A 21,345-nucleotide genomic window follows, 5' to 3' on the forward strand; every position below is an offset into this window, starting at 1 on the left:
TTTTTCAAATAAAACAAGGAATAAAAAGAGAGTTTGGAACCTGTTGCAGTTTGTGAATCCCTACTTTTGTTTCATGAGCTGAATAAATTATGGCCCAGGACAAAGAGTTCCCATGATTTTTTTACACAGTATTTTTAAAATATAATTATTATCTCACATTTCAGAGTTGTTTGAAAGAAAATGAGAGAACCCATACATCCAAGTTCTATAGGATTTCTTTATTACTTCATTAATCAATGATTACAGAATGATGTAAGCTCAAAGAAAAGATCTAGCTTTCTCACTATCAGCTTTTAATCTGAATAAGGGAAACAGGACTGAGAGAAAGCACGAGATTTCTGCCAGAATGGATAGGCTTTCGTTGCTAATTTCAACTATGGACTTGTCTCAGTTTAACCTTTTGAATAATTCTCCACGAATCTAGCTTCACATCCTTGGTCACTTGAGAAAAAGATAAATCAGGAACTGAAGAAATTCAGAAACAAATTTTGACCCCAATCCAGCTTTCTCGGTGAAATATCTTTTTAATTCTAAGGCAGTATACTTCTATAATGAATAAACTTTTCCCAACAAAAATGAATAATCAGCCATTACCAGCTATTAAAATAGGTATTTTTACATGCTGAAAGTGACAAGTTTTATATATTACTTTGAGTTTGTTTGGAGGCAAAAAAAAAAAAAAAAAAAAAAAAAAAAAACAGCAGCAGCAGGAGGGGGATAGGAGGGATCACTGTTGTTCTTTGCTAAGTCGTGTTAAAGTGGAAGATGATGATAATGGAGTCAGACCAGTAAAAAGGTCTGGGTACAGATCCAACTTGTTAAAAGTTGCCTGGGGAAGAAGGCTGTAAAAAGATAAAACTCTTTTAACAACTATTCCAGAGTGATGTGTTATTAGATACTTGGAAAAGTTGCAAAGATCCATTAATAAGGCAGCTTTGTTTTATATGGCTGAAAACCTGATGTCAGTTCTTGAACCTATCATTTCAAATAATTGCTCAGTGGTCTCTGTGATATTCTCAAAGACATATCCTAACTCAAGAAACATGAAGGTGGTTTTCAGAAAAACCTCTTTGTTAGAGTCGGACTTGGTTTCTCCTTATTTTCTTGGTGTTATGGTTTTCTATTGCATCATGACAGTAGTGAAGACACGGAGGAAGGGTCTGAGCCAGAAGACACAAGCGAGGAACTGGACAAAGTCCAGGGCTGGCTAGGGCAATAGGATCTTATTTGGGGGTCTGTTCACTATTGCACTGAGTTATTTGTTCTTTTTTCTTTTTGTCAAGATAAGGCAACTGGTTAATTTTGCTACCCCATTTCTCTTGGATAACTACCCCAAAACTTAGCAATTCAGAACAGCAACCATTTTATCATATCTCGCCATGCTGAAGGTCAGGAATTTGGGCAATTCTTCTGCTCCCTGTCACTTCAGCTGCGGTTGGTGGACTTCAGCTGACTCTGAGCTTGTTTCAGAGGTCCAACACACACATGCCTGGCACCTTAGCAAGGACAGCTGGAAGTCTGAGCTCAGCAGAGCCCATCTCCCCCTCCATGTAGTCTCAGGGTCCTTGCAACGTTTTTGCTCCAGCAGGCTCAAGGCTCCTGTCAGAAGCCAGACCTGGAACTGCAAAACATCATTCTAGCCACACTCAATTGATCAAAGTAGTCACAGGTCAGCTCAATTTAAGAACTCAGCTGAAGAAGTGGTAAAGCATTTGCGGCTCTCTTTTAATTCATCATACCTGATTCTCTTCTAAATTGGAATTGGCCAAGCAGTTGCAGTGGCTCAGCCTTAGAAGGCCAAAGCAGGAGGATGGCTTGAAGTAAGGAATTCGAGACTAGCCTGGACAACATAGCGAGATCCCTGTCTCTACAAAAAATATTTTTAAAAATTAGCCTGGCATGGTGGTGGGCACCCATAATCCTAGCTACTTGGGAGCCTGAGGTAGGAGGATCCCTTAAGGGAGCACAGGTGTTTGAGGCCGCAGCTATGACTGTGCACTGCACTTCAGCCTGGATGACAGAGTAAGACCCTGTCTCTAAAGAAGAATTCTTCCTGCTAGTATTTAGCTTCCAAACCTCCATATGGTATGAGAGATATAAATCATTAACAACCATTACAAATGATCAAGTTTGCTGTTAATTAAAGATGTGCAGAGGTAAAGATAGGGGTGGCACTGTACCTTATGGAAGTGGCAAATAAGAATAAATAATAAATTCTAACACAGGCAAGCATTCATTGACAGGCACTTGGTAGAAACTTCTTTTTTAAAGCACTTCAGCCATCTATTTATTCCCTGATCCAGTAATCCCACTTAAGATAATTAATCCAGAAAAATCATTCAGAAAGAGAAAAAAATTACATGTACAAACAAGCTTATAGGTGTCTTATTGACAACTGTGAAACACTAGAAATGATGTGAACATAGAAAAAAGATTCAAGTAAATTATATCAAAATCTTGTTATACTGTGTAGCCACTAAATTGATAAGTGCCACACCCACGTAGAAACATAGGAGAGTATTTTTAATGTAAATAAAGCTAAAATTTAAAAATTGTGAGTCATATGATTATAGTCTATTCAAACTATGCCTATGAGAATAAAAACAACAAAAGAGAAAAAAATAGATTTTGTTGAAGTGATCTTTTTAAGTTTTATTTTATAATGTTTTAAAGTTCTTTCAAGAATAAACATTTTTAAACTTAATGACTGTCCCAGACCACACCTTCAAGATTCAATAAACATGCATTAAATGCCTCTGGCCTTGATAACATGTAAAAATCTATTTATAGATACAGACACTAACAAACATCTTTACATGAATAAAATATATATTTTATACTTTTATTTTGGCCTATCACATGACAGGGTACAAGGTGATATCATGGGAAAAGGCTCTACCAGGAGTTGGCAGCGCTGAGCCGTGGTCCAGACGCCCCAGGTTCACTGGAGACCAGGCAGAGGATGTGGCAAGATGCCAGTTCTCAGGTTCCCAACTGGAACATATGGGGCAGAAAGATCAGCCCATAAATCCCTCCTTTAAATTATTGAATCTAGACCTCTAAAAGTATTTGCTTTTAATCTGTGGCCTAATTCATGGCTAGCTTGAAAAATGGGAAAATGATCAGAATGTAGTGTGTTATTAGCTTTAGCCAATTAAGGTAAGGTAAGTTTACACAGTACATCTGTGTAAAAACAACTCTTAGAATTATGCTGACTGATTCGTCATTGGAATTCCCTAGAGATTAAGAATTCCCTAGCCAATTAAGGTAAGGTACATGCATGGTAACATACATGAAAACGCCAACAAAAAGACACTTCATTCAACAGGTATTTATTCGGCATTTGTGGTTCTAGGTATTGTGACCAACATACCTACATGTCAGCCCTTATGAAGCTTACGTGCTTTTTTTCACTTTTTTTCTTTTCTTTTTTTTTTTTTTTTTTTCCCAGACAGGACCTTACTCTGTCGCCCAGGCTGGAGTGCAGTGCCATGATCATGGATCACTGCAGCCTCAACCTCCCTGGGCTCAGCGGATCCTCCCACCCCAGCCTCCCAAGTAGCTGGGACTATATGCACGCACCACCATGCCTGGCTAATTTTTGTATTTTTGTAGAGATGGAATTTCACCATGTTGCCCAGGGTGTCAAGTGATCACCCCCTTCAGCCTCCCAAAGTGCTGGGATTGCAGGCATGAGGCAACGCACCCAGTTGGGAACTTATATTCTAAAGGAGAGGGGAGAGCATAGATGATAAACCAAATAAATAAATAGAGCATAGTAGTGCATGGGGGGAAAATGAATCAGGGTAAGAGAAACAATTCTGGAGGGGGAGTTGGCAAACTTTAGGGTTTCCGGGGAAGGCTTAAAAACTCCAAGTGAGTAAAAACCTGAAGGAAGTGAGGAAGCAGCTCTGAGGACACCTGTGGGCATTCTCACAGGGGTGGGAAGCCACTGGGGGGTTTGGAGCAGAGGGTGCTATGGTCTGACGTAACAGCCTCACTCCAGTTGCTATGTTCAGAGTAGGCTGTGGCAAAGCAAGGTGGACATAGGGAGATCAGTTAGGAAGCTATGACCATCATCAAGGTACTGCGATAACAGGTACGATGGTGAAAAGTAGTTGCCTTTGGATATATCTTGAAGGAAGTTGTTGCAAGATTTGCTGAAGGATTGGATGTGTGGTGGAAGAGGAGTAAAACCTAACCCAGTGTTTGGGGCCAGAGATGGGAAAAACTGCAGAAAGGTTTAGTGGCAAGGAAAACAAGGGCTGATTTGGGAGTGTTTAGATGCCTATTAGGTGTCCTAGTGGAGCTCGCAAGTAAGCAGTTGGAGATACAAGTCTAGAGTTAAAGGTGAGGCACCAGGCTAGAGGTATAAATTTAGGAATTACCAGTAGATGGATAGTTAAAATGATACTGAAGCCATGAGACTAGATGAGATCACCAAAGGAGAGCACATAGATAGAAAAAACGTCTGAGCACTAAGCCCTCAGACAAATCTAGTGCTAAGAATTTGTGGAGAAAGCAGGGTCCAGCCAGGTAAATGAGAAGGAATGGCCAGTAAGTCAGAAGGAAAACTGGGAGACTGTGGTGGAAACCAAGTGAAGAAAGCATTTCAGAGAGGAGGGATTCTTTCTGAAACAGCAGTTGTCAGTGGTGGAATCTACACTTGCAGATTTTCCATGACAACTGAAGATGTCATAGATATACAGAGAGAGATGTATATACATACTGACTAGATGGAAGGCTATTTATAATCACACCTCATAAGAAAAGCATATTTGTATGTCAGTGTGTTGTGCCATTATAGTCCAAATAGAAATCAGTTTTGAAACATCCAGTGTTTCATGGTTTCCATACCTTTCCCCACCTTCATGATCACAAATGATTGTTTCTAATTGCTCTTATGGTCGTTTTCCCCTTAGTTCATGGAGATGTTATCAAGATCTGTGTGATTATAAATGGAAAATATTCTAATTCTCAGCGAGTGGGTTAATGAAGGAGCAGACTGATCATGAATTATTTGCTAAACTAGACTCTAAAAATGACTTTTACTTATTTGTGAATGTTGAATTTACATTGGATTATGGATGTGTAATATTCTGGGAACTCATGGCACTTTATAAAAATGAAGCTGGTCTGTGAATATGTTCACCATAAGAACATGTTGACCACATTTTATTCCTTAAGCCACTTTTCACCCCAAATCCTGGCAGGGAAATCAGGCTTTCTTACTCTCTATTGAAACAGGGTGTTTTATTTAAATCACCTTCCCTGGTAAACAACCTGAGAGAAGGGAAGAAGAAACAGATGTAACTCCGTTGACAGCCTTGGGATATAGACATCCCGTCTCCATTCCTCTTAGCTTTTACTGGGTATCAGACTGCCAGTTTAATAAGGGAACAAAGAAAAATAAACAACGATTTTTATCCCACTGGACAATTTATGGAAATAACCATAAATTTTAAAATTCAATCTTGGTTAGATCATAAAAGGATTTTCTTGGTCTGTTTGCATAGCTGTATTTTATCCCATTTTGAAATAATCTGGACTTTTTTGAGATTTTTATTGTACACAAATCTTATTTACCCTAAAAATCTTTTATAAAACATTTCTCCAGCAAATTGTGCTATACAGTATGCCATGTGGCATCGTCATAAAATACACAAATCTGTACATGCTCATCTCTAGGGAATTCTGGTGAAGAATCAAGTCAGCATAATTCTAAGAGTTGTGTTTTCACACATGTACTGTGTAACTGTACTGAGACAGTACACTAAATGTAACCGATGGGGCTCGTCTTGGTGGATATGGGTAGCTTGTATGTTGCCTTGGCTTTATTGATTAATATTCTACATTACTTTGTATGTGCTGCAAACCCATAAGCACCTGTCTCCAATGCATTTGGTCTGTTTTACAGCCTTCTTCTGGCACTATCTAATGAAAACTATAAAAAGAAAATGTTTCTTTTCCACTACAGCAGCAACAAAAATTTCAGGAATGAGGCCACAAAAATACCATACCACATCACAGGCCTCTTCTTAATAGTAAGTCTAAAAGCAGTTAGCATCAGACCATCACATCAGGTCAAACAGCATAGAATTTCTAAACCAAACCTTCCTTAGACATAACATTTAAATGTGATTATTATCATTAAAATAGTGAAGTAAAAAATAAGGTGAGCATAATTTCTTATTACCAGATAGTTTTTTGACTGACATAATTGTTCAGTCACATTTATGTTCTATATTCTGTATGAACCATTCTTTTCTGTTAGATTGTAAACCCTAAAGGTTAGGAACCAAAGTATTTTTAAATAAGTTTTATCTAAGACACATGCACACGTATGTTTATTGCGGCACTATTCACAATAGTAAAGAGTTGGAATCAACCCAAATGTCCATCAGTGACAGACTGGATTAAGAAAATGTGGCACATATACACCATGGAATACTATGCAGCCATAAAAAAGGATGAGTTTGTGTCCTTTGTAGGGACATGGATGCAGCTGGAAACCATCATTCTCAGCAAACTATCGCAAGAACAGAAAACCAAACACCGCATGTTCTCACTCATAGGTGGGAACTGAACAATGTGATCACTTGGACTCGGGAAGGGGAACATCACACACTGGGGCCTATCACGGGGAGGGGGGAGGGGGGAGGGGGGAGGGATTGCATTGGGAGTTATACCTGATGTAAATGACGAGTTAATGGGTGCAGCACACCAACATGGCACAAGTATACATATGTAACAAACCTGCACATTATGCACATGTACCCTAGAACTTAAAGTATAATAAAAAAAAAAAAAAAAAAAAAAAAGAAAGATACAACATCTCTGGGAAAAAAAAAAAAAAAAGTTTTATCTACTCTAGCACAGGGCCATAATGGGAGTGATATAGTCCCTCTTTAACATTTACCACAAATAGGTATTTACTAAAACTGCCACCTGGTACAAGCCCACTGTGCTCACATTTTGGGGGTGAAAGAAGGGAGGAAACAATGGAATATCTGTGGTTATTATTCACTCAAGGATATCTAGGCCCACTTCATAGATAATGCTTTAAGGTTTCTTTTTTTATTTTATAAAGAGGAATAAGGTATGACTATAACAAGCAGCTTTCATGATCCCTCCCATCCATCCAATTTCTCCCCCAGCTTAAAAGACATAGGCACAACTGTCTGTTACTGCCACATTCTAAACTCTCTTAAGATTTCACTAGACCAAATGAAGACCTCAGACTCAGGCCTGCCAGGCAATTGATTTCCAAATGGGTGGAACTCTTAAAAGCCCCACTTGTGGCCGGGTGTGGTGGCTCACGCCTGTAAACCCAACACTTTGGGAGGCTGAGGTGGGCAGACCACAAGGTTAGGAGCTCGAGACCATCCTGGCTGACACGGTGAAACCCCCATCTCGACTAAAAATACAAAAACAAAATTAGCCGGGTGTGGTGGCAGGTGCCTGTAGTCCCAGCTACTCGGGAGGCTGAGGCGGCAGAATGGTGTGAACCTGGGAGGCAGAGCTTGCAGTGAGCTGAGATCCCACCACTGAACTCCAGCCTGGAAGCCTGCGCGACAGAGCAAGACTCTGTCTTAAAAAAAAAAAAAAAAAAGCCCCACTTGGTTTTCATATCAAGACTCAGAAAATTCCTAAAAAGCCAATTACTGGTATTGGCAATGGGGAGGAGCTTCCCAGCACTTACACTTTTTGTTTAATTGAAATACATTTAAAATTTCCTAACAACTTGGTTCCATTACCGTTTTTTTCAGGTACAGAGCAGTTGCCTCCTGGAGTCGTGTTCAGGGAATTGGGATTCCTTTGGTAACTGCCATTGAAATTGTCTCCATCTGGATCCTGTCCTTCATCCTGGCCATTCCTGAAGCGATTGGCTTCGTCATGGTACCCTTTGAATATAGGGGTGAACAGCATAAAACCTGTATGCTTAATGCTACGTCAAAATTCATGGAGGTACTAAACATTTAAAATGAATTAACTGGGGAAGGGAGGAGGTCCTCCGTTAGACTTCACCATCTTGAGACTTGACATCACCACAATGCCAAGTGTGGTTTATTCTGTCAAATATTCCTCAGTTGCATGAAAAGTAGTTAAACCTGTGTCTAGATTCTTGAATAGAACAGTTATTTTGGCTTTCACTCTTGTATTGTACCACAATGGTAGACACATCTGTTATTCTGCACCAAACCACTAAGAATACCAAAGCAAATTTACTAAGAAAGAGGGACTAGGGGTGTGTGTGTGTGTGTGTGTGTGTGTGTGTGTGTGTGTACATATGCTATTTGTTTTTGTAATAATGAATACAACACAACAATTTCCATCTGGAAGACATACTGATGTTTATCTTATGTCACTTAGGGAGAAGCATATTTCTCACATTCTTTAAAGATGAATTTACTAATTCAAAGTAGAGAGTAGTACTTACATGTACTTATATTAGAATGGTTTCTATGTCTAATATACAAATAATATAAAATTGTAGAACTTTTAAAAGAATATTTTGGTTTAACAAATTCAGTTGTTTTTTTTTTTTAATACACCTGACCATATTAATGTTTTTCTGAAAAGCTTAATCACATGACTGTTTTGGGAAACCTATTTAAAATGCATCTTTTCTTTGCAAAACTAGTTACATGTGGACTGAGGAGGAAAACCAAAGGGATAACTATTTCTCTTAAATCAGCATAATTTAGTGCTTTGATGTAAGTTTCATGTAGCTCACATTCCACATGTAATTATTTACAGACATCTCAAGGTATGCTTTCCCAAATTGGAAAATTCACAGAATTCGTGGTTTTACAGTTGACCAGTTATTCTGCTTGGAAATTCTTGTTTTAAAATTAAAAGTGCTCATGAAAACTGCCAAACTAACAACTTAAAATTGAAGTTTCTTATTGGGTCAGTCTTCAAAGTGAAAAACAAAGCAGACAGTAGGAGATTGTCAGAATTTGGGCAGTGTGAATAAGCAATCTAGATATTCCAGACGCCAACATTAGAGAAAAGAGGTTCACTATAAGAAGAAGCTTACTAATCCTTAGAGCCGGACAAAATGAAATGGGCTGTTTCTTAAAGATGTAGTCTCCTTTCTAGACATGTTCAAGTAAAGGGTAGCCACCCTTCAGGCATGGGTGGGCTAGACGGTTGTAGTAAACGGTATGAGTTGAACAGATAATTTTTTAGAGTTCATTCCAAGTCTGAAGTCCTGTTCTTTTTTTCTAAATTTATTTCCCCTCTTTTTTCTATTCTTGCTCTTCAACTTTACCCTAGACTGATGAGAGGCCCCTCTCTACCCATGTGGATGACATCAGTTCCAAAGAGATGCATTACCCGTTTCTCTGTGGGCCTTTGCCATGGAGGGGGCAGGGGACTCCATTCAGCCCTCTCAAGGGTCAGCCTCCAGACCCTCTGCAGCTGCTTCTGGGTCATTCATACCCAGTCAGCAAGTGCACCAGGAAAAAGAGGATACAAAAGAAGGGAGAACGGGTGCTCAAAGGAGTGTTCGTGTTGCACTTCAAAAAAAAAGAGAGAGAGAGAGTGCTTCTGACTTTTTATAAGTTCAGGACTGAAATCTTCCTACAGTGTGTTGGGAACAGGGAAATGTTTGTGTAAGCAGTTTAGAATAAACCAACTCCTTTGGGAGTTTGCATTTAACCTGAGGATAGAATTCAGGGATCTGTGAACTTGGTTGGAAAAGAAACAACATGTTTATTTTCACTAACTTCTAACTGAATTTATCATTTCCTTCCATTATGAATGTACCCAACAAATCACCATAGTGTTTAACAGTGTCATGACTTTTTCAGTAATAAAAATAGCAGACATTTTCATACCATGTAACACTTGTGTAATCTCAAAATATTATTTATGCTCATCAGAACTTCAATACTTCAACGGTTCGGTAGTTATTAGAACCATCATTAGGTTTGTTATTTGTGAATAAACACAATATTACTATATCAAAATTTAATTTCTAATATTTTGATAGCTGTGCTTTAATGTAATTGGTTTCCATTGCAATCTTATGTATTTTATTTTATGCATGTAAAAGTATTATTCTCAGAAGGGATTATAGTCTTTACCAGACTTCCAAAAGGGTCTGTGGCATAAAAATAGTCAAGAACTCCTCCCCCAAATTTTTTGTCTTTGGGAACCATTTTTAGATTATTTTAATAGACATGTTATAAATGCAGCCCACTTAGCCTCTTTCTATATTCAGAAACTGTCGCATTTTTTACAGAGCAGCGTGATTTTTTTTTTTTTTACTGTGGGAACTGCATTGTCCTTAGTAAATTAACAATCTGAAGAAGCATTATAAGGAAAGAAAAAGCATTTCTTCCCAAGTTGGTGATTAATTTCATGGGAAGAAGAATTTAGATATCATTTTTCATTTTCCATTTTTATAGGGTATTAAGTTTTCTTCTTTAAGCAGACATAAAACTGAATAACCTTAGTATTTATAAATCCCACCCAGTTAGATAATACCAGATATGGCCCAGTTGAGATATGCTGCCTCAATCATTTCCAGGTGGTAAGTATTAAAGGAGGGAGAAGAGTATAGTTATTGATGTTCAAAGTGGCTGGCTTTGAGGTCACATAGCAGGCATACCAGGCAGAGGGTTAAACCCTATTAACCAAAGCTATACAGACAAGCCATTCATAACCTTCACTGTTTCAGGTTAAATACACTTTCACCACAATAGTCAAAAGTAAAGCAGGTGCTAACAAAATGTTGAGGTTCATCAAGAAATAAAAATAAACATATATATTCTTTTGTCTCAAAATCATGTTTTATGAGCTTTATTTTTATTGATTAGGGCGCTTCCATTGTGTAGTTGAAACCTTCCATCTATGAAAAGTATCCTTGTCAAGATAATTTTTGTAAGTGCAGTTTCTTTTTGTGTTGTTTAAAGCCAGGATAATTTCTGAAGTTTCCAATTTAATTGAATTTTGAGGACCACTCCCAAATCCATTACTGCAACACGAGAGCATGATTTTAAAGACGTTTGGCTGGGCGCAGTGGCTCAAGCCTGTAATCCCAGCACTTTGGGAGGCCGAGACGGGCGGATCACAAACAAGGTCAGGAGATCGAGACCATCCTGGCTAACACGGTGAAACCCCGTCTCTACTAAAAAAATACAAAAAACTAGCCGGGCGAGGTGGCGGGCGCCTGTAGTCCCAGCTACTCGGGAGGCTGAGGCAGGAGAATGGCGTAAACCCGGGAGGCGGAGCTTGCAGTGAGCTGGGATCCGGCCACTGCACTCCAGCCTGGGCGACAGAATGAGACTCTGTCTAAAAAAAAAAAAAAAAAAAAAGACATATCTGCAAGTTTAAAGACCTTAAAGCTACCAGAGGCACAGCACAGTTAATTGACATGACTCTGCTCCTCTTTTTCTCTCTTTTTTTTTTTTTTTTTTCACTTTGAAGTTCTACCAAGATGTAAAGGACTGGTGGCTCTTTGGGTTCTATTTCTGTATGCCCTTGGTGTGCACTGCGATCTTCTACACCCTCATGACTTGTGAGATGTTGAACAGAAGGAATGGCAGCTTGAGAATTGCCCTCAGTGAACATCTTAAGCAGGTAAATTCCATAACATCATGAAAATCTGGCCAGGACTGGTTAGTCCTTGACAGCAGCAGGCCTGCAAATACCATCTTTAGTAGAATTAGCCTGATTTCCTAAAATAAAAATACTATCTTGTAACTGTTTTCTTTATGGTAATAGTGTTAGAAATTTCTTTTGTAAAATGGGAAGCCTGCTTGTGAAACAAGTGGTCCTGAAGGCTGGGCCCAGAGAGAGAAGAATTATCCCTCTATTTTGCCAAGAGTGTACTGAGCATGTGTGTATGTGAGTTCATGCATTGAATTGGGCTTAGAACTGTACCAGGACACAAAGAAGCATATGACTTTCTCCCCATGCAGATTTACAGTCTCATTGTAGAAATAAAATATGCATGCAAAACAACTTGAAAATAGAATCACGGGTGTGGTAAAAGTAGCCTGTGCTATGGAAAGCCAGGAAGGGTATGAGACAGAGTCATGGGGAAGCCGTTCATGGATGAGGGGGATTGAACCACACTTGGAGGCTAAATGGGATTTGATGGGGAAGAAGTTGACAGAAAGCATTTCAGGTGGAAGAACAGGAGTCTAGTTAGAATGTGGAATAGGAACCATGCATTTGGGGAATGGGAAAAAGGAGATGAACCTCTCCAGAGCAATGTCTAATGTGAGACTTATGCTAGGAAATGGGATCATGTACATTAGAAGAGGTAAAATGTTGGAAGACCCAAAGTTCTAGAAGGAATTTGAACATATCAACAGGAGGCTAATGTTGGTTCCTCCTGGGTGAAATTAGAACAGAAAAAGCTGTGGGCTTTCAAGGGCAAAACTAGACTCATACTTGGCTCTCTGACCTTGGGCAAATTGCTTAATCTCTCTGAACATCTAGTTTCTCATAATATGTATATAATAATACATCCTGGGGATTACCTGAGACATGTAAGATGCCTAACAGCACCCAGCGCCTACTAGGTATTAAACAAATGTTAATTTACATTAATTCTAAGAGTAAACCTAGGACTTCAGGTAAGTTCTCTGTTGCAACAGAAAAGTATATAATGATGGTCAACTACACCAAAAGTTAATGTAAGTTGTTGATGGAGTCTGTAAATCTGTCCTATATAATTACCATGTGCAAGCATCATTCCTCATCAGCAACTCTTTTGAACTACTATACTGATTTTTCTGAGCTTCAGCTTTTCATCTGTAAATTGAGCATAATATTTGAATCAATAGTATTATGAGAATCAAAAGGATGAATGTGTATGCATGTACTTTATAAAATCTAACATGCCATACAAATGTTAGCTATTATCTTTCATTGACATTTAGCAGGAAGATTACATTGAGAAACCTTAGTATGACTTTGCTCAGGTATGCAAGTTTCAAATACTCCAGTTGCTTAATATGTTTACAATTATTTCCTTTCATCCTTGGAATGGAGGTAGTTAGAATGGGTTTGTGAAAAACAGTGTTTTAAAATAGAGATTTTTACATTCATGCCATGATTGAGACTATTTAAGCTATGAGTGGTATTTGCTGTGGAAATAATTAAATAAGGTTTAGGAACAATTGTCATATGCTGTTTCATGTTTACATAGCATTTTTTAAGTTTTTAAAGTGCATGTCCATTTCCATGTCTTTTTCTTATTTGATTCCTCCAAGCACCCTGTGAGATTGGTAGGATATATATTCTTTATTATACAGGTGATTAAGAGGTTTGCTCAACTGAATGGAGATTAGAACCCAAGATTTTGCCCTCATGCAGTTAAAGTTCCTTTTGGTGCCCCTCAAAGCTGTAGCAAATCCTAAGAACAGAAGAGCAAGGGTAGCTGGAGGTCCTGCAGATGGGACTGTGGGAGAACCAGCATAGAGCACAAAGCCTTGCCATCTTGACTAATACACTGGGGGGCTCATAGTTTTGCTTCTTACTTGGTTGTCTCTAATTTCTCCTCATCGTAATGATGACAGTTTTATCAATCAGGGGTTGTGTTTAGATGCTGAGAACACAAAACCCAAAATAACAGTTGACCAAGAAGGAGTTTATCTTTCTCCCATAGCAAAAAGTTCAGACATCAAGATTTAGTGGTCAAGCCAACTTAGAGGCCAGGTATCTACTGTTTTGCTGACCTTTCCTTCAGTCTGAGAAGACAGTAGCAGCAGCTCTACTTTTATATCTGATTTCCAAGCAGCAAGAGGGGAAGAACAGAAAACAACATATCGTGGGTGTGCATCAAAGGAGTGTCCCTATACTTCTCAGTAGCTCTTCCAGAAACCCATGCAATGGTTTCTATTTCATCTAGTGGGTCAAAACTGTGCCAAGTGGGCATGTAGATAATTAGGCCAGGTTCCCCAGCTGCCTTAACAAATCAAGACCTGAGTGGTGGTAAAGAAGACAGGAGACTGGATATTGGTTAAGCAAATATCAGACTATCAGGGCAGTGTACTAATTACTACCTTTTAAAAGCGTTATCCTCTTTGAATATGCACTCAAGAAAGGTAACCTCTCCCCTAATACACTGCTTTTCTATTTTTCTGGGTACACTGTCTTTCTGGACACACAAAATGACCCTTTAAAAAGAGCCCCCATTCCTGAAGATTTGAATATTTTATTTCTTCCCTCAATCATTACTCCGAAGCCATATCCCAGCTAGCCCAATGACTATGAGAGGTTAAAGAACTCCCAATTCTTTGAGCTAGATTAGCGAGTTATCAAAACTGCCCCAGAATATTTTTGAATGGCTCAGCCAATCATGTGAGTTTATTATAGGCTTCCCAGACTTAATGTTATATGTTTCAGGTTGAGCCAGCATTACCCTTCCAGGCGCTGTTTTTAATCAGTTTTATTTGGACATTAGCTGATCCCAATTACAGACAAATTGCATTTTGTGTTCCTAGTCAGGAACACAAATGCATGAAATATAATACTCAAATAATGTACGCCAATGAATAGTTGCAGATAATTCCTAATTTATAGTTTTTCTGATCCTGAGCAGACTCAAAGGCATGCAAACCTTCCATGAAGTCAGTCCAAGGTCAGCATGTTCCAGATTTTCTAGTCCTCACTGCTGGTAATACTTTACCCTCATCCTTCTGCTTGCAAACAATATATAATATTTTTATATGTCATTAAGAAACTGCATGTCATTAAGAAAAGAATTTAAAGAGCAAAAAATCCCAATAGTAACTGTGTTCAAGATCAGCAAAAGGAAAAAACATAGTGCTATGACTTTTCCTTTTCTGCTCCCTACTCCTATTTTGTTTTCCCAAGGTCTTTGTTGATTTTTTTGTCCATGCATTATAATGTGATGTTCAGTCTCCTTGCCTGCCATGCCATCATTAATGCTAATTAGTTACCTGTTATTAAGAGCCATTAGCTAACCCTTTCCCCCATGCAGTCACACCCCACCCCCTTACACACACACACAGGCAGACTCAGCCACCTACACACACACAGCCGCAGACTCAGCTGGCTCACCTCCAGCCAGTTTCCACCTCTTTCCTGGCATATAACCTCTGTCCTGGCCCTAATAACAAACCTGAGGTCCCCATCCTTCCTGGAAGCTGCCCAGAAGCATCATTAACAATTCCTTGGTTAGAACGCTGACCTCAGAATCTTGAAGAGGTAGAGACACTGTAAGCCAGGCTGTTCTCCTGGCTCTTCTTTGAATTATTCTTTCCCTGTTGTCTGCTACTTCCTGGTACTGTAGTTCTTGCATCTAGTATAAAAACACTAAATTCGTTGTCCTTTTTTTTTCTCACTTTCCTTTAGCGCCGAGAGGTGGCAAAAACAGTTTTCTGCTTGGTTGTAATTTTTGCTCTTTGCTGGTTCCCTCTTCATTTAAGCCGTATATTGAAGAAAACCGTGTATAATGAGATGGACAAGAATCGATGTGAATTACTTAGGTACGATCCTATGTATTCGCTAGAAAATTGGAGTTTCTCAGATTTTCATTTATAATACTTTTACAAAACCAGCTACGCTACATGCCCATTAGCCCTGAAAATTAAAAGTGCAAAGCTGATTTTTTTTCTTTAGCTGACATAGCCTATAACTGATCCCAAAATTTGTGCAAGCCACGTCTGTTATCTTGCCACTCCCCTCCTGAGGCTCTGCATAAGGGTTTGAGCTAACCAAGTAGTGATGTATCTGTAACTGTCCTGCAAAACTGAAACTGCCATTTAAACAGGCACTTTTTACAAAATTCTAACTGCCACCCACAAGAAATGGCTTCTGGGCAAGAAAAATGCTTATTCTAGGAATAAATGCTAGTTAGCAGATTTTAAAACAATATTTTCTAATTATTCTACACCATTTTCTTTTGCTGTAGTTTCTTGCTGCTCATGGATTACATCGGTATTAACTTGGCAACCATGAATTCATGTATAAACCCCATAGCTCTGTATTTTGTGAGCAAGAAATTTAAAAATTGTTTCCAGGTAAGATGATTTTTCAAGTATTTTTTAAATACAACAAAATGAGTATATTAAACAGTCAACAGACACAGCCAAAATCAGCTGTACTCCTTTTTAGCAGTGAAGTGAAAATCATGTTTTATTACCCAGAAAGAGAGTCAGATTGTCGGCATAACAGAAAAGCGGTTCCTATTTAGACAACCACAGACAAAGAGGTTAAAATCAAAAGGACTAAATCACATGCCAGTTTAGAACCGTCCTTTTAGAGAGAAATGTTTCAATGTATGCTCCCGGCCCATAAGACCTATTCATACCTTACATTGTCTTAGACTTGAACCAAAGTCTCGACAAAATATAAACTCTATTGTTAAGAAAGCTCTCACTGATTAGACCATCCTGGCCAACATGGTGAAACCCTGCCTCTACTAAAAATACAAAAATTAGCCTGGCGTGGTGGCAGGCGCCTATAGTCCCCGCTACTCGGGGGGCTGAGGCAGGAGAATGGCGTGAATCCGGGAGGCGGAGCTTGCAGTGAACCGAGATCGCGCCACTGCACTCCAGCCTGGACGACAGAGCAAGACTCTGTCTCAGAAAAAAAAAAAAAAAAAAGAAAGCTCTCATTAAATGCTATTTAATTGTGTACTTAGTAATCGAATCTTCAAGGAAAGTAAATGCTTATTGCTGTGGGAATCTGAACAAACATAATTTTATTCAAAATCAGTTTCCTTCTGCTTTCAAACCTCCAGCCAGCTCAGCCACCCACGTCCTTCAGAAGCTCTAAGCTTGTCTTATTGATGTGTCATTTTCTGGTTCCTGAAATGATTTTAGCATAGGCTTAATCCTCACTGGATTTTGTTATCTTGGACCAGGCTGTTTAACTTTAGTTTACAGTACATATGAGGCAGAGTAGGGTAGAGGTCAAGAATGCAGGCTCTGGAAGCAAAGAGCCGCGATGGACATCACAGCCCTGCACTTGCTAACTGTCTACCCCAGGTCTGGTTAGTGCCTCTCCTGCTTTTTCAGTTTTCTCACCTATAAAATTGGATAATCACAGTATCTGTCTCCTAAGAAGGGTAATATATGTAAAATGCTTGAAATAATAAGTGCTCAATATGAGTTGATTACTATTAGGGACAGAGTAGAGAGGAAAAACACATGGCACTCTGTGTGCATGGCACTCACAGTCTAAACAGAGCAGACATATATTAACCAAGGAACCACACGAACAGATGAAACTCGGTATGGAAGTTTGCAGCCATATTTCTGAGGTCTTCTTGGAAATGTTTGCCCCTCACAAAACACTCTGCCCAAAATGGACTGACTAAACATGCAGGTTAAAACTAGTCCATTATATAAGCTGAAATTAATTATTACTTACTCATTAACTTACATATTCATTGGGGGAGGGAAAATCAAGGTAAAAATTATCAGAAATGAATCCCACTTTTTGATGAATCTTCCTAAAAAGGCAGCATACCCAAAAGAAAGAGCCCAAATCTAGAGAGTCCTGGGTTCTAATTCCAGTTCTGCCTCTCATTATCCTCTCTGGACCTCACTGTCCTCATTCATAAAATGGGGGAATAGCATAAAATGGGGGAACTTTCAAGGTTGTTGTGAGGATCTGATGAGGTACCTGGTGCAGAGAGCCACACAGGTGGTGCACACTGAAGAAATACTAGGACCCCCCGCTGGCCCAGCCCTACCCATGCCTGCCTCAAGCTGTGGAGAGCCCTCCCTCTCGCCAGCACTGCCTTCCCTTTCTCTTGCACTTGGTAGTAAAATGAGACACAAGGGTTCTATTTCTCTGCACTGGAATGGATAGTATAACTCCTGCCTGGTGATAACAGGCTCTCCACTCTAGGTTACTGTCAAGGTTCACTTCCCTCCAGTGTGAATGGACATTTGCCCCTCCTTAGCGTGGCGCAAGGCTGCTGTGTTTGGCTGGGAATGGGCTGGTAGGCTTGCCTTACTTCGAGTCTGTTGCTTCCCCCAGTCATGCCTCTGCTGCTGCTGTTACCAGTCCAAAAGTCTGATGACCTCGGTCCCCATGAACGGAACAAGCATCCAGTGGAAGAACCACGATCAAAACAACCACAACACAGACCGGAGCAGCCACAAGGACAGCATGAACTGACCACCCTGCGAAGCACTCCTCGGCACTCCCATAATCCTCTCGGAGAAAAAAATCACAAGGCAACTGTGACTCCGGAAATCTCTTCTCTGATCCTTCTTCCTTAACTCACTCTCACACCCAAGAAGAAATGCTTTCCAGAACCGCAAGGGTAGACCGGTTTAGCCACCCATGACATCTACGAATCGTACTTCTTTAATTAATCTGATTTACATATTCCGCGTATTGTATTCAGCACTAAAACATGGTGGGAGCTGGGAGAGAATGAAGACTGTTCAATGAAACCAGAAGGATATTTACTACTTTTGCATGAAAATAGAGCTTTCAAGTACATGGCTAGCTTTTATGGCAGTTCTGGTGAATGTTCAATGGGAACTGGTCACCATGCAACTATAGAGATTATGACAAGATTTTCTACTTTTTTTAACTGATTTTTTGTCCTTCAGCCAAACACAATATGGGCTCAAGTCACTTTTATTTGAAATGTCATTTGGTGCCAGTATTTTTTAACTGCATAATAGCCTAACATGACTATTTGAACTTATTTACACATAGTTTGCAAAAAAAAAAAAAAGACGAAAATAGTATTCAGGTGAGCAATTAGGTTAGTATTTTCCATGTCACTGTTTATTTTTTTAAAACACAAATTCTAAAGCTACAACAAATACTACAGGCCCTTAAAGCACAGTCTGATGATACATTTGGCAGTTTAATAGATGTTACTCAATTTTTTTTTAAACTGTATTTTCTTTTTTAAATGGTGTTTGATTACAAGAGATCTTGAGCATGTTTTGTATGTTAAATTCAAAAGTAATGCTTCAATCAGATAGTTCTTTTTCACAAGTTCAATCTGTTTTTCATGTAAATTTTGTATGAAACATCAATGTCAAGTACCAAAATTTTAATGTGTGTGTCATTAACTCTACCTGAGACTTTCAGTGCACTGTATATAGAAGTCTAAAGCACACCTAGGAGGAAAAGATTGAATTTTTCAGATGATTTGGAAATTTTCATTCAGGTTTTGTATTAGTGACATATATATGTATATACATATCACCTCCTATTCTCTTAATTTTTCTTAAAATGTTAACTGGCAGTAAGCCTTTTTTGGTCATTCCCTTTTCCATACAGGAAACATAATTTTGAAGTGGCCAGATGAGTTTATCACGTCAGTGAAAAATAATTACCCCCAACTGCCACCAGAACTTAACGATTCTTCACTTCTCGGGGTTTTCAGTATGAACCTAAATCCCTACCCCAACGTCTCCCTCCCACACTGCCACCATTTCAAAGGGCCCACAGTGACTTTTGCCGGGCATTTTCCCAGATGTTTACAGACTGTGAAGTACAGCAGAAAATCTTTTACTAGTGTGTGTGTATATATATAAACAATTGTACATTTCTTTTAGCCCATTTTTCTAGACTGTCTCTGTGGAATGTATTGTGTGTGTGATATATGCGTGTGTGCGATGGTATGTATGGATTTAATCTAATCTAATAATTGTGCCCCGCAGTTGTGCCAAAGTGCATAGTCTGAGTAAAATCTAGGTGACTGTTCATCATGACAACCTGCCTCAGTCCATTTTAACCTGTAACAATCTTCTGCATTCATAAATCTTGTAACCATGTTACCATTACAAATGGGATAGAAGAGGCAGTGGGAAAGCGGATGAGCTGTGGACTAGCAATATAGGGTTTTGTTTGGTTGGTTGGTTTGATAAAGCAGTATTTGGAGTCGTATTGTTTCCTGTGCTGGAGCAAAAGTCATTAAACTTTGAAGTATTATATTGTTCTTATCCTCAACTCAATGTGGTGATGAAATTGCCAGGTTGTCTGATGTTTCTTTCAGACTTCACCAGACAGATTGCTGACAATAAATTAGGTAAGATCATTTGTTGGGCCGTATTTTAGGACAGGCATAGATAAAATAACATCAGGTTCCAGTTGCTTGAATTGCAAGGCTGAGAAGTACTGCCCCTTTGTGTGTTAGCAGTCAAATCTATTATTCCACTGGCACATCATATGCAGTGATATATGCCTATAATATAAGCCATAGGTTCACACCATTTTGTTTAGACAATTATCTTTCTTTCAAGATGCCTTGTTTCTTTCACATGAAAAGAATGCATTTTATAAATTCAGAAAGTCATAGATTTCTGAAGGCTTCGATGTGCATTTTATTTATGGACTAGTAAGTAATTGTAGTTTACTAGTAGGAATATTTCCAATTTCTACCTTTACGACATCTTTTCAACAAGTAACTTTGTAGAAATGAGCCAGAAGCCAAGGCCCTGAGTTGGCAGTGGCCCGTAAGTATAAAAGTTTACAGAAACCTTGCAAGTGTCTCTTCATTTTTACATAGTTTTCCATAGAAAATGTTTGTTACATAATGCCTGTTGCAAACCTCTCCTTAGTAATATCCTGGAAAGCAATTTACTATCAAACAGGTACTTCCTACTTCTATTCTCAACCAACCTATTTTGTTGTACTGAGCGTTTAATTCCATCATTCATTCCTTCATTTACCTTTCCAGTAAGTTTAATTGGGCTTCTACTATGCACCAGGCATTCTTCCAGATATTGGGGACATAGTAAACAAAACAGGCAAAGTCCCTGATCCCAAGGAGCTTGCATTCTAGGCAATAAACAATTACAGTCAATAAGCAATATGTCAGGTAGATACCTGGAGGAAGAGATTCATATATATCCACCTGTTTATTTGACATCCACAGTTGGATGGCTAGTACACCATCATATATCCGAAATGAAGCTCCTGATACCTTCCAGCCTGCACTGCCTAATATTCCTCTGCTCAGTTATAGACAGTCACATTTTTTAGGAGTTGTTCAGGATAAAAACTTTGAAGTCATTGCTCATTCCTTTTCCTCACACCTTACAGCCAACATATCCATAAGTCCTGAAAGCCCTGTCTTCAGAATATATCCAGAACCTGACTAGTTCTCTGTCTCTGCCTCTACCTCCCTACTCTGAGCACCATCTTCTCTTGCCAGGATAACCACAATAGGCTCCTGACATGCCTACTCATTTCCAGCCTTGTAAACAGCTGTATTCCAGTTGGAGCCAGTCTCCCCTCTCCCATAAGTGATTAGGTTAGGTGAGGCTGACCAGCCTAACTCTGGCAGTTTCTCAGTAAGAACTAAGTCAGAAAGAGCTATTTTCCTACTAAAGCAGGGCTGGGAGGTTGTGAGCCTGGGCGTGGCTGGACACT

General features: G+C 39.1%; 1 protein-coding gene across 3 annotated transcripts in view; it reads left to right on the top strand.

The window, feature by feature from the left end:
- Positions 1-20,454, top strand: part of EDNRA (endothelin receptor type A) — a 64,918-nt gene extending 44,464 nt beyond the window's left edge. Inside the window, exons 4-8 of one of the 3 annotated variants that reach the window (XM_010360512.2) lie at positions 7,770-7,968; positions 11,440-11,592; positions 15,343-15,476; positions 15,902-16,010; positions 17,980-20,454. In XM_010360512.2, the coding sequence (XP_010358814.1) occupies positions 7,770-7,968; positions 11,440-11,592; positions 15,343-15,476; positions 15,902-16,010; positions 17,980-18,120 (736 nt within the window). In that variant the 3' untranslated portion in view covers positions 18,121-20,454. Of the gene's footprint in view, positions 1-1,585; positions 2,637-7,769; positions 7,969-9,282; positions 9,697-11,439; positions 11,593-15,342; positions 15,477-15,901; positions 16,011-17,979 lie in introns of those variants that run through there. The other 2 variants (XM_030921608.1, XM_030921611.1) reach the window with 2 other exon arrangements.
- The last annotated feature ends 891 nt before the right edge of the window (positions 20,455-21,345 follow it).

This window comes from Rhinopithecus roxellana, chromosome 2 (assembly GCF_007565055.1).
Source record: "Rhinopithecus roxellana isolate Shanxi Qingling chromosome 2, ASM756505v1, whole genome shotgun sequence".
In the NCBI taxonomy this organism is placed as follows: Eukaryota; Metazoa; Chordata; class Mammalia; order Primates; family Cercopithecidae; genus Rhinopithecus; species Rhinopithecus roxellana.